At 36.4% G+C, this 14,624-nt stretch overlaps 1 protein-coding gene across 21 annotated transcripts in view; it reads right to left on the bottom strand.

The window, feature by feature from the left end:
- The window catches only part of SOX6 (SRY-box transcription factor 6), a 378,804-nt gene that overhangs the window by 121,346 nt on the left and 242,834 nt on the right, over positions 1 to 14,624 (bottom strand). For 13 of the 21 annotated variants that reach the window (XM_087745623.1, XM_087745624.1, XM_087745627.1 and 10 more), the window contains one exon: positions 7,011 to 7,145. The exons of the other annotated variants lie outside the window; for them this stretch is intronic. In XM_087745623.1, coding sequence (XP_087601749.1) covers positions 7,011 to 7,145 — 135 coding nt within the window. The remainder of the gene's footprint in view (positions 1 to 7,010; positions 7,146 to 14,624) is intronic. 21 annotated transcript variants of the gene reach the window in all.

Below are 14,624 nucleotides of genomic sequence, written 5' to 3' on the forward strand. Positions count from 1 at the left end.
TGCTGTTGTTTCACACCACAAATGTTTTCTTTCGTTTCCAATGGCTAAACGTCACGAGAGCGCTTGACCCCACTACAGAACATCATTCAGCATCTGGGGGAAACCACAAATATGGCTATACCTGTGGTTGGCATGAGATCATTTAAAAATAAAAGATCATTTCAAAAGTGAGCTTTGTAATAGTGAGACATTTGCACCTACAAATGTTGATTAATTATGGACTGTCTTAATATATATTCTGTAGTCTTTATTCTTCTCTAATGTATTTCTTTTTTTCAAATACATAAAATATTTGGAGCTATAGCATCACTGTCTTGTAGTTAGATTAAACTATGGAATACCATGACTGGACATTGAATATATGTAGATTTTTTTTCCTCCCATTTAGATGCCTCGGGGGAAAAAAAAAATCATTTTGATACAAATGGGGAAGTTCTACACAAGTATTCATATCTTTGGGAGAAAGAGAGAGTAATGCCTTTGAAGAAAGACTTAAAACACAATGGTGCTACAACTCTGTCAGCCACAGTTTCCTTGCAAAGCACAGAGGGGTTTGTGTGTAAAGAATGTTTCAGAACCATGGTATAAAATTATGTTGTTGCCTAAGTTCACTGCAAACAAATTTCAGACATGATACTGGAGATGCACTAGAAATAAATGCTTTAAGATTGACAACTGCAATGAAATCTGCCCATACTGGTCCAAAAATCATGCTGTAACTGCTAGCACCAGCTGCATTTAAAAACGGTTGAATACAGTTGAAACGAAAAAAGAAGTTTGATTTAGAAAAGGTTCAAATTCTCATCGATTACAACGGCAACAACTGTCGGCAAAACGTGTGAGTACCTGAGGGGAGGAGGAGAAGAGAGCATTGATTTCCCAAAGCAATATGGTTCACTGCACATTACCCAGCTAATGTCTTTCAACGAGAATTATAGTTAAATCATGGAGAAATCTGGTTTTTAAACTAAGCTACCTAGCAAAGATCGTGATGATATATTTGAGGTTCAGTACTGCCCATGAGAAAACAAAACATGGGAATAATGTAAAATCTACCACTAAATATTTAGTATTGGCCAAATAGAATTGTTCAGAAACATATCTGTCATCACATTCCAAAATTGGTTTAGCTTATGGCTTTGGAGAGTTCTGCAAAAATACAAAAGAATGGCCCTTACTAGGGATATTTCCAAATTCTTTTACATGCTGTCTTTCACCAATGATTGCAAAATTATCTAATTAATTTATTTAAACTCTGAACATTTTTTTTTCTTTTTAGAAATGAGCAACCTGGAACACATGATCAAGAAAGAAATTTAATCTCTAATGGTTTAAATACAAAATCACTCTTTTTTTAATCCGATCTCTTCAGTTTTTGGGGGAAAAAAGCTATAAATACTAGTGCCAAATAACTTACATTTTGGGTGTCGGTATTAGAAAAAATTATTCAGGATCACAAGTCCATAGGGGAACTGAAGATAGATACGTAAAATCCAATTACCGCACCACCAGTTGTTTTTGGGGGAGAAAAGTGGGAAGGAAGGGTTTACAGATGTTAAATGCAAGCACACACATTAATAACGATTAAAATGGAAAAAGAATTGCTCACTAACATGCTAATGCCAATACTTTAAAAGAATTTTTCCCCTAGTTTTTGCCAGTGATTTCACTGTTATGCCATTGCTGTTACTATACCCCAGTGGAAAGTGATTTGTTGATATCCCCTTAGGTCATTCCAAGATGTATGGAGCCTACAGCAATTAGCTGCTCATGTTTCTGTCAGTTTTCTGGTGCTAGACCTTCCTTTTCATGAAATCTTTTTTCCCCTCTTCATTTATACTAGATGCTTGCGGTTCTCTTGCTCTGAGCTATACAGATAACAATTAAGCTGAAATGCTCGAGACCAAGATAGTATTCTTTGTACTCTAGAGTTAACACAACAATTTCTGAAGCCATCTAATATTCTGCATGAAGACAGGCAGAGAAAATGTGATAAGAAACGTGAACTATTTATGCAAATTTTTCTGATTTATCTTGGAAATTTTTTGCATATGATTTTCTCTAAATGTGAGCTCTCAGTTGCCTACATATATGGACATAACTAGCCTACGTGTGAATTTCCAAACTGTTATTACATTCAAAATTGTTGATGCAAAATGCAAAAGGACAGAATATCTTGATCTCTTCACTGCTTTGGAATCTGTATTTTAAATTCTGCATATCTATATATTTGTGTGCATCTATTATCTATTCTCATGAAATTTAATAAAACCAGTGTTTTATTATGATTACTTAAAAATGAACAAACTTATGGGATCCATGTGTTTTAGGTGCAATAAAATGGAGGTGCAAATTTTTTAACCTGAACAATTTGGTACCTCATTTGCAGGTGTACTTTGGGATTAGATGTCTAAATAATTTCAACTTCACCTGAAAAGAAATGGTTGGAATAAATTTCTCCTGCCATAAGTTGCTCCCTGAAAGTTGGTGGAGTAAAACCAGGCAAATCTGAGAAGTATCAGGACCTCAAAATATGTCAGTAAGATGCTCAAGATATTTTAATAATATTTAGAAAGCAATAATTGCATTGGATTTCTGTGTCAAGTTGAACATATATCTTTCTGAAATATACATAATAGTTATCTTACATGAAATTTATTTTCAACCATTTCATGAGCGAAAAGAAGGATAATTAAAAAGCAGAGCTCTAGGAAACTTGGTGATTTCATTTCGCAAGGATTTGTACAACCACTTCTTTATTTTTGTGTTGAATTACTCAAAGTGAAGCAACGGCTAGCTAATTCAAAGTCAGAAATCATGCCAGCCTCACATGAAAATCAGTTTGCGGACATTTAGATATATTCTAGTTAAGTCTGAAGTATGTAAATTAATCTTGCTAAGGGTGAAATTAAAAGAATTCTAGCAACAGATTAGTATTACTGGCTGAAAGAGTAGTAGTGATAAAATATTTCTTAAGTACTACAGAAAATATAGAAAAGAACTGAAGGCTTAGACACACTCACTAACAGACATAATTTGGGATTTTGCTAGTGCAAACAGGCATGCAAACAATTTTTCCAGGCCACTTTCCAAAAGCCTCTGAGAATACAGCCTTAAGTGAGTATAGTTTTTCATGAAGGATACCAAACTGACAGCCTAAGAGCTGGAAAACTTAAAGGCAGGTACACAGTAAAAATACTATTGCTAGTGAAAAAGAAAAAAATAAATGAACCAGTGATACTAAAAATTAAATGAACTGGTGATATTTCATCTCTATGTTTATCTATCTCTGTAGCATATGGCTTTTGTACTTTGCATGAATCACAATGAAGCATCAAATCCACAAGTCAAGAAGCAAGTTCGCTATATACTTAAAAAGAATTCACAAAAATGACTCTCTTTCTGTCAACTGCTCCCATTCAAAGGCCTGAATGAACGGGCTTTATAAATATGGGGTACTCATGGAAGCTTGCACAGCCAAGTGTGCCTGCAACCAGATATTTCCTATGTGAATAACTAGACAGGGAATTTTCAAAGGCTTGTAGTAAGCAGTTTCAGCAGCAAATTCTCTCAGCCCTTAGTCACATGTTCCTTAAAAGGAAATCATTAGCAATCTAAAAACTCCCTTTCTTTAGTGTTTTCCAATGTATGCTCAGTGTACTGAGACACTCTATAAGTGATATTAACCTATGCCTGAAACAGCAACCAACGGGTTTATACTCTCCTATAAAATACCATATACGTACACTGAAGATATATTATGTACCTAGCATGTTCCCCAGCCCATATCTTCCACGTCATTCAGACCCCACTTAATAGGTGAATAAAGCCACATTCTAAAACATTTTAAAGTGGTCTTCTGAGCCAAGCACTCAGACTCAGGTTATCTGCGTTCAATTCCCAGCTCCACCCAGGCTTCCTGTGAGACTCGGAGCAAGTCACTTAAGTGTCTGAGTTTCTTGCCTGTAAAATAGGATAAATAAAATTTCCTTTCTGTAACTCTTCTTTTGAGTCTTATCTAGCAAGATTTTTCAGTTCTTTAGGGAGAGGGACATCCCTTGCTTCTCAGAAGCAATCGTGACTGAAGAGTCTAAGGTCACTCATACCATGACAAAACCTCCAACACATTGAACGGGATTGACTCTACTCCAATACCATTCCAATAGCCTAAAACTCTCAGTTCAGCTCTATCAGTGCCTTGCAATTAATTGTGGTCAATATCTGATATTTCAAGGGAGGGCAAAAAAATTCCAGGAAAGCACGGATGGCTTTTTGCTAAGTCTTTAAACAAAAGGATTATGTGTTTTAAAAGGAATTCAATTGCTAATTTTAGCAGTGAACTGAACTCTATCTCTCATATTTCCTATCCAATTGCTCAGATTTTTAAGTATATTGAACAAAAATGTCAAACCTTTGATTTTTGTGTCTATGTCCTTTCCCTAGTACCCACTTGCTACAAATAACCAGCAACACCAAAACTATACACACTGTTAAACTGTATTTTTAAACTTATTTTTCTGGTCACGTGTAGAAACCATATGAATCTCTCTCTTTCTCGTGGTTTATATTGCCACCAGTTATCCCTGATAAAAGCATGGCCTGACACAGTACAGCTGGGCAGAGTTTACGCAGTGTGTATGTATGAAAGCAATAAGAATGTGACTAGATGTGCAGTTATACCACCCAGGATACCCAGGGTATCTGGTAGAACTACAATGCTGGATTTTGGGGGTGATTGTATAAATTAGTTGTAGCTATTTTTTAAATTCAGTAAATAAACGATGTAATAAATGTATTTTAAAATGAAAGATCATTAACAACAGATCTTTTCAGAACATCTCCACTGCACAGAGATTTCAGTTTCTTCAATATAATACTTAGATCTTTGATCACACTTTTGATTTTCAAAGTGCTTTTAAACAATGAATGAATTAAACAACTGTGCAATGACCATCTTTTCCATAAGCATGGCTATGAATATTAACCTGATACTTTTGCATGTGCAGAAGTGGCCTTTCTCAACAGCAAGTAAGAAATTAGAGGAGTGGAAAGAAGAAAACAAAGGAAAAAGGGCAGAACGAACTAATAGACAGAGGAAAAAGGATTTCTGAAAGACGTCCAGCATAGACAGAGATTTGTCATGCATATTTGTCTGTTTCCCACCTTTGCACTGTATCTATGTATCATGTAAATTTCTCACACTGTTTTACCTAAAATTCGCCTCCTATTAATTATATAATTAGTCAGAAGAAGCTCATGTTCTTGTAACCATGTAAGACTAGAACTACTCCCCACTTAAGATTTCTGTCAGCATAAAGGAATGACCTATATAAATACTGTATTTTTTATTATTCAGAACTTTCTTCATTTTTCTAGTTTTTTCCACCACTCTACTTAATATTTCTGCATGTTTTTTTGCCAAAACAAATTCGATATCTTTGATGGTATGATGCATGTATAATCCACTTGTGATTTTTCAGTTAAAGAAGCTATCCCAAACTCAAGGGTGTTAAAACTTTTTTCTGCTGCTACTCCATATTTTCACTTATACCCCTGTGCATTCACATATGCATTTTAAATACTTCTCTAAAACACCAGTAATCCCTCTTTGAAGTACTGAATGGAAACCAAAAGATCAGACATTTTCAGTTCATGACTTTTCTCTCACTACAGGAAGCATTCTGAGATCATAATTTGACAGAAATTTCCCTTGTCTTCCAGTCTTGAATTGTTTTCCACAGCAAAATTTATTCCAAGTAGGCGTATTTCTTTTGGAGCTGCTATCAGGTCACAGTTCATAGATCAACTGATGACAGTGAGTATCTCCACTCCCTGTTTGCTTCTGGAATACAGACTGTTAAAATAATGAGTGACACAAGAAGTTCCACAAGTTCAAGGGCAAATAGAGCCCAATGGATTTGTGACTTCAGTCATTTGCCTTCACTGTTACTGAGGTGAAAGCTTCAACTGAAGCTTTTCCTGTGGTTGGGTTATATATAAGGACTCTGCCCATTTTGGATTCTCTCATTCAACAGCACACTGTCACACAACAACTTTTCGTGTAAAGGTAGAGGTAAGAAACCCAACCTGTCTGAAAGAGTCTGGAAAAACTCCTTCACCTCAGTCTAACTGTCTGCTTTCACAAAGATTGTGGGAACTTAGTTTTCTTTGAAACATCTATCTATCAAATTCAGCTGAAATCCATGAACAGGCTGAAAAGTTAGTGGCATACACAACCTCACGAACACAACAAAGAATTGCATAAAGATCATTTCCAGAGGCAATCAGGCTAACAATACAAATCTGATGTCTTCCTTTTCTACTCAAATTGCAAAACTGACAGCTCTAGAAAGTGAAGCTTTTTTTGCTGTTGTTGCTGTGATCTACAACAAGGTCTCTTCACAGTACTGACTATAATGCCACAGACCACTTTTGAAACAACAAATTTCACAAGGAAAAAAGATTAGAGCTCCTACAGTCTTAAACTGCACTTTATAGTGCAGCTTGCACAATGCAACACCTCACTCCTCAAAGTGGAAGGTCCAGTGCTCCCTCTTCAATCCCTCTCCTTTCTCCACCCAGGCACTCACTCCCATGCTTGCTCTCTTGCCAGCTCTGGTGCTCCCTTTTCTGTGAACCTATTTTACTCACTAAACTGAGAGTGTATTGAATCATATAGCTACTGATCTCTTCACTTTCTGCTGAGATGAATGGAGATTTCAGGAACCATAGGGCTTCCTGTCATATTGAAAGATGGCTCTGATCTGTGAACTATCAGTCCAGGAGCCATGGAAAATGTAAGATATGATAAATGAGTGCTGGGTAAAACAGTAACATACTATTTTAAGTCAGGCCTTGTTTAAATATGAGGGTTAAAATGTCCTGCGGTGCCTCTGTAAGATTGAGTCTATGCTCACATGTTTCTTATACAATCCTGGATTGACAGTGCATCCAAACTAAGTGTGGATCCCATATCAGGAGGAGACTGGGCTCTGCTCCACTCCTCTTACATCTAGGTTTTCCTTCCAAGAGCTAGGCAGGATGGAGGCCATGGTGCACACCGATGCATTTCTCTCAGGGGGATAACACCACCAGCAGGCTGTGGGGCACACTTGCAGTTTAGGCACAGAGATGGGGTAGAAATCCTGAAACAGGAATGGGAAGCATGTAAACCCAGCCAACAAGAGAGAATCCAGGACTATTGGCCCAAGAGAAGGAGCAAATAAGTGACTTCCTCTGAGGGTTACAGTATCGTTTCTAAGATCCTTTCATGATGTTATGCCCTTTTAAACATCATAAAGAATGAAACAGATAGATGCCCCAGTCATTCATCAAATACACTGCACTTTTCTCCTCTAATACTGCTGGCTAGGAAGCTCGCCCAGCTTCCCTAGTAGCAAGATCATTGACTGCAGGTGAGTCGTTATGAGAAACTGGACTGATGTGGTTATACAGCTAGGAAGCCTTTTACATTAGAAACAGGACTGATCATAAACCTATCAATGAACACATGGAAAAAAAAAGTACAAACTGTCAGGAGAAAATTATGGGCCAGAGATAAAAATTAATAGTGAAGAACTTGACAAAGTGCCAGACTTTGTCCAGATCCATGATATAACTCCTTCCTAAGATACACAAAAATAGCTCTGTATATTTTAAGACTAATTGTTTCTAGCTGTGAATTACTGAAAAATAATTTAAAATTTATGGATTAAATGTGGAGGCTACATATCTCTCCCAAGCCCTCTTACTTTAGTGATACCCTAATGAAATAAAAGCACTTCTGTTGCTGGTAGGTTGGTTAAAACACTTGCTCCCAGAGTACAGAGCAATATGAAAAGGAATGAATGAGGTAAAACTTATTTTCAAAAAATATAATTTAAAGTCTCCATGCATCTAAACCTTAATTGTTTTAGTGGGTTCCATAAATTTAATTTAGATAGGACTATTGTCAATAAATTTATAGTATTGCCACCAGAAGTTTAGAAAGCATTAGTTTCACAAAACTTCTTGGGGATGAAATGGAAAACATTTTAACTAAGCCTCAACAGTGCAAGCATAACAAAGGGAAGAACCTGAGAGCTACAGCAGGTGACAGATTGGCTGTTTCTTTAGAGTAAAATCTCCCAGTAAGATCTTCCTTCAAATTGTGCAGCATATTCAAAGCAAATCACTGAAACTTCAGGCACAATTCTAGCTGGTGAATTTGCAGAAAACACGTAGGGTAAGATGAAATATATCACCAGAAATGAAATGCTTTCCCTGACACACGCAAACCCGCTGCAAGAAGGAAAGAAGACAGTATTTTGGTCAGTACCCAAGGCTCCGTTTCCATGGGAAGCGTGTGCATATTCAGAACAAGTAGTTTGGTAAGGAACGTAATTTATGAATGCTTATTTCCCATGGTTTTGCATGAGATGCGAACTCAGAGTTTTGCTTCTCTAGTGTTTTCTGAAGTATAAGCTCAGATCAAAATGTTTCCTGAAGTTAGGGTATTTTAACATCTCTTTCCCAAGTACATAGGTCAAGTTCTAATATGGGGACAACTTAGACTGAAGCCTTTACTTACAGGGCAAACTAAAGGGTTTATCAGGACCACTAACTTTCATAAGACTTAAATGAATGCAATACCTTTTAGACTTCTTGCTATAACTCAGATGTGGTTACTTAATTACCTAATGTGTCCAAAAACTATTCAGGTGGAACTCTGATAGACAGCCTGGCAGCACAGTTATATAAAAGTCCTTTCCTTAGGAAATCAGGGTAAAAAATGTTTTGGTTTTGGGGGTGGTTTTTTTTTTCCTTTAAAACTAAATGCTATGACAAACACGGGAAATAGGCAGGTTGACCGTCTGAAATTTGCATTCGTTACTACCATTTTATGGAAGTAAGCTGCAAAATAGTAATAAACCCCCCACAAGACAAGGGCAGCTGTTTGTAAATATAGAAAAACATTTAAGAAGTGGGGAAGAGAAGTGTAACACTGAGGCAAAGCATTGAGGTAGCAAGAATGCGAGAGAGAAGTGTTGATTATTCCTTCTTTCTTCAGTAGATGGATACGCTACTTTTACATGATTAACATTTCATTCTGGTAACCAGACAACAATACAGCAAAGGAATAAAAATTCATTCTTAGCTGGAAACAGTGAGCACGAGTTCATCTTCTTTTTTTCTATTGTAAAAAAAGCTAAGTACTGTGGAGCCATGGCTTTAATACTCTCCACAGCTCTTCACAAAAGCCTCAGTGAAATCTGGGTCCTGTCATAGCATGACAAGAAGATAATCTGTGTGGGACCTTCCTTTCTGATTAGGAGGTGCTTTCTCTTAATCAGATGGAAAGAAAGTCTCTTGGTAAGGAACCCCTCCTCCTCCAGAGAATGGAAACAAATCTTTAGAGAAAGGCTTAGTCAGAATCTGCATGGAATCCAGGTTAAACCATTTTCCCTGGGCCTTATGACAGTACCAAATGCCCCTGCGTATATGTAGCTCCTTAACTTCATCCAAAGCAGAATTTTAATCCAGGCAAGATTTCAACGTGCAATATAGGCCTTTGTAGCATTAACATCTGAATATTCCTGGAAGCTGCAGTTCATCAAGTGTTATACACTTTGTCATCTCTAGGGAAAAAGGAAATAAATGGGTGACTCTAGGCCTTGACAGCTGTAAATCTATTACCAGGATGAAGGCAGATGTACTGTTTCTATTCTGAGGCATTATTCCTGATTTGCACAGAGGTAAGTAAGATCTGGGTCAGGTTTGTGACTTCTATCCAATCAGAATTCCTTTATTTAGTAAAAAGAAACATAAGTTTATTTACTTAATAATGACTTAAAAAAAAAAAAAAAAACAAAAACCTCTTAACAAATCCTAAGGAAGCTTTGCACTCCTTCCTGTTACTATTATTCCCTTCTTCAGCATGAAAAAGCAAAGTCTTGAAAGGAAAGAGTAGAAAAACCAAGAATCCTACATCCCATTCCAGTGATCCACTGTCCATACCATTCTTCTCAGAAAGAAAGAAAGAATGGATATTTTTCATTTAAAATAGTACCTCTTAAAATCTTTAATTCCTCATACTGCTAGAGCACTGTCTACTCAGGGATGATTTAAAGCAATTAGAAGTTTGCAACTAGTTTCATTCTTAGCATTCTGCAACCTGTAGTTTGTACATTCACAATCTTCCTACATGTACAATGGATACAAAGAATAAAACCTGATTATTTGCTCTGCTAATTCTATGAGGACACCTATTTCTGTTGCCTAGATTATGTAATGAATCAGAAATACTGAAATTAGAAAAAAATATATTTCTCTAATATTTTTAATTACAAATTTTTAAAATGTAGATCTGAAAGACTAAAAGCTTCACCTGAAATTTCCAAAACAATTCTGAAAATTATAACCATTATATTGGAAATATAATAATCCTAATAATATAATATAAGTTCTAAAGGTGGCCACTTGAAGTAAAAATTTAAAATAAGGTTATCATACAAAAATTACACAGCAAAGAAACCATGCAAGGAAAGACAAAACATTCCTTAGTTTACCATCCTAGCCTTGAAAAGATTAAGTCTTGCTTCCAATGCTAAATGTATTACTTGATGAAGAAAACAGTCAAATTTTGTTGCTTTGGTTTTGATTTGAAACTGCCTGAATATCAATCTACAACACTGTTTAAAAAAAACAAGAAAACCACACACAACCCAACACTGAAAAAAAAAAAAACCACCATAAAACATGTATGAAGGATCCAATTCAAAAAAACATATTTACATCTGTAACGTTAGACAGTGACTAATCTCACAAAGATTTCATAGGACCTATGCCAAAGGGGTAACGTCTAATATTACCTGTACAAACTCTCTATATAATGTTGGAAGCAGCACTCCATTAGATGCTTCACTTTCAATTTTTCTAAATTTTATCCCTTTCACATTCAGAGACTTGTCTTGATCCAAAAAGCAAGCTGCTTCTACTGAGGTCACTCTATAATTGCTACTGTGTTCTCAGTTTTCACAAATGTACATACACCCTGTCGTGAGCATAGGCTACAGGCTTTGACGCCACACATCCAAAAGCCTTTTCCTATGCCATGTTGAAGCCCATTCAGCCCATGACCCCACAGAGCAATGAGAGAACACTTTTTTCCCACCTGTTTGGGTTCTGATTTTAAGAGGATCAGCATGTTCTAATCAAGAAGAATGAAATGGGCTGCCTGTTTCACAAGAAAGTTTCCTGTTTGTTTCAGAATAGGAAATAAGCCTGAAACCACGTAGTATTTCTTGACAAAGTGGTTTGCTAATGGTGACCATAATGTTTTCAAACCTGTTGCACTGGAGTGGCTCATCTTTCTCTCGAAGTAACAACAGAGTTTGGCAACATTGTCCAAAGAAAATAACTGTGTTTTCCACACTTTAAAAAAAAAATTGTATCACGCTGTCAAATGATTGGCCTGTTCTCCACAGAGAATGCCAACTGCCAGTAACACAGGAGTGACCCAAGCCCCACATTAGAAAAGGGGGGAAAAAGTCCTATTTCTTGTATGGAGTAGTGTCACTAGACTACTTGAAAGGCACCATAAAGGTCTGCTGGTTCTAAACACATATTTAAATATGTAGTGAGAGGCTTATAAAAAGCATACTGCACTACACATGTAATTAAGTAAATATTAATATACTTTACATATGCTGAACCATTTGCCTGGACAATATTAATTATCATGAATGCAGTAAGCACTGAAGACGACTCCTACTACTATATGCAAGACAGGAAAAGATCGAGAAAGAAGAGGAAGACATTGGAGAGGGAATTTCTCTGCACCTTTTGGAAAAAATCTTTCCCTGAGCTTAAGAGATGATGACTTTCACTGTAGGCCTGAAATAAAAGGAACACATTTCTTATTTTATTTTTGATCAGCAGGACCTTTAAAATGGCTATTTCACAAAGAGAAATAGCACCCTTGTAATTTTAATGTATGTTTATGTAAAATGAAAGTGGCAGTTCCGTGTTAATAAACATTGCTTAGGGAAAAAAAAAAATCAGTTGCTGAACTATGGTTAGTAATTAGCCCCTTAGCATCCCCTTTCTCCAGGAATGCTTCCTCCTGATCTGGCTCTTTTAAATAGCTCCAGTCCTGGCTGCCTTTGTTGAGCTTGGAAATTGTGCACATATGAGAGAAATTAAGCCCTCATTTAACAGGGACACATGCCTGTCAAGTCCAGAGGAACAAAGGCTGGTCCCTGGGGGCTACTCAGCTCCCTGAGGCTGCCACTCATTCTGTTAGCAATGCTTACCCTTTACAGATTGTGTATAAAACCCAATAAATCATTTCATCTGCTCTGGTTAATATACACATGAGCCTGGGACTTTCTTCAAAGTATTTTTTTCTTTTGCCTGCAACTCCATTCATTTATTAAGAGGTGACCTATGTTTGCTAGAGTGTAGCCAGGTTTTTACTTTTATGTAATAACATTAATGTCTGTGAAGTAAACCTGAAACATTTACTGTCAGAAATAAAGACATTTGATGCTACATCTATTTCACACAGGAAATGTTTTATTACTTTTTAATGGCCAATAATCATCAGTGTCTATTGTATAAATTGCTAGTATATTCTGTTCCTCCTAAAGTTACATCTGAAATATATGCATATTTCAACTGATAGTAAAACAACAGGGTAAATAAAATGACAGATGCGTAGCCTTGCCTAGGAAGAGAATCTTTTCTCAATTAAAACAAACCAAACAGGAAAGTAATATAATGAGGAAATAATTTTAGTTTTGTTCTTTACAAAGTGTTACCACAAAGATGCATCTATACTACCCTGGATAAAACAAAAGAAAAAGGACTCTGATGAGTAAAATAAAAATATTAATCACACAAAGTGATAACTGAAGTAAACTTATGCAAGACAAAAACATTCATACACAATATATAAGCTACCTCTGAGCACTCAATGGTGTGTGGGCACAATTATCCCCAAATACAAGTGCACATACAGAGCAGAGGAGTATTTTACAGTGAATAAAAAAAGGCAAAATGAAATCCTGTCATTTCCACGTGAGCTCTTTTTGTTTTTAAAAAGAGGGCCTAATTCTGCACTTCTAGTGTTAGACTGACATAAGTGGAGAGAACACGAACAACACCAGCTGAGGAAATGGCACCCTGCACCGCATTCAATGAAGCAAAACTCTCACTAAGTTGAGCATGAGTTTGTCCTTATACTTGAGTGTATGATTAAGCCAATGAAGACATGTTAGTGGTGTAGAATAAAAACAAATTAAAGTGCAGAGTTGTATCTTCTTTCCCTGAAATGGTGAAAGCAATATTTCAATGCCTGCTATTAACAGGGATCTTTTTTTGTTTTGTCCACTCGGCAATTTTTAACACATTGAAAGCATGCCATTTCTCAAGCAACAATATTACGCTTTGTATTTAAAACCACAAAATAAGGAGGGCTGACTGTTCTGACAGCTTTAATCCTGATGATACTGGGAGCCCCAAATAAAAAGAAACTGGTACAGCATGGAGTTTTCCCTGCTCAGCAGGCAGAGAGAAAGCAGTTCTGGATTTGATAAGTAAAACCAGATATAGTTAATGGTTATATGCTAAAGCCTTGCAATTAATGGGAGACATCAACAGTCCAATGCACTTGCATATCAGTGGGGTCTTTGAGAAGGTCTTTTCTCCCGTCTTGTTAAAAACTCATCTATTGTAAAGTCATGACTTTTTTTGTGTAGAGAATTGTGCATGCTCCACTGTCGTCAGAGGGGAAAAGAGATAAGATATCAAGACTCCAGGTCACACTTATATATTAAAAAAAAACCCTGCATGTTGTTGTTATTGATATTTTTCACTGCAAATTTGTGTCAATGTAGTAATAAAAAGTGCCTGGCAGGATCATGACATCAATATGAGGTGCTTTGCAAATACGAAGACGTGGCCCCTTGTCCTGATAGATCCAACAGTCAGAAGAAACTATTGTAATAGTAGTTCATCCTAGTTAAAAATAGCAACCACAGATGAATAAAGTCCAACCTTAGACTATACCCAAAGGCTACAATTCAGCGTATATTAAAACTAAGATATTAACAAATAATTACGTTATAAGAACAAATTCCTGTAAAGAAACCATGATGCCATTATACCACGCCCCTGCAATCCTAAAAGTGGGAGAAATGCAATAAATAACGTGTTTCTTAGGAATAAAAAACTGTACAATGCAATGCACATACCTGCATTGTTCAACTGAATAGGGATCTACAGCTTCTCCTCCACCATATATACATAAACTGCATTTCTGAATAATTAACTGAACAGAAATCAAAAAGGTTAAAAGACTGGGTCTGCTATGCAGTTGTAACAGTTAGGAATGATTCTGTAAGTATAAGTAAATGAAAAGTAAGCCCTTATCAGCAAAAATAAGTTTGTCATAAAAGTAGTTGTCATTCTGGAAAGAATCTGACTGAACCTAATTTGTGTGAGTAAGGATTGGGTCCAAATTCAAATCCCTGGTGCAAAAGTCACAAAACAAAGGAAAGACTTTAATTTCAGCACGATTCGGTTCATTCCTCAATACCCATATTGGATTTACCTGGTTAACAGAAGATCTGTTTCTAGAGTAG

This window comes from Nipponia nippon, unplaced genomic scaffold, assembly GCF_047370975.1.
Source record: "Nipponia nippon isolate SJK-2023a ecotype South Korea unplaced genomic scaffold, ASM4737097v1 scaffold_10, whole genome shotgun sequence".
NCBI classification, from domain to species: Eukaryota; Metazoa; Chordata; class Aves; order Pelecaniformes; family Threskiornithidae; genus Nipponia; species Nipponia nippon.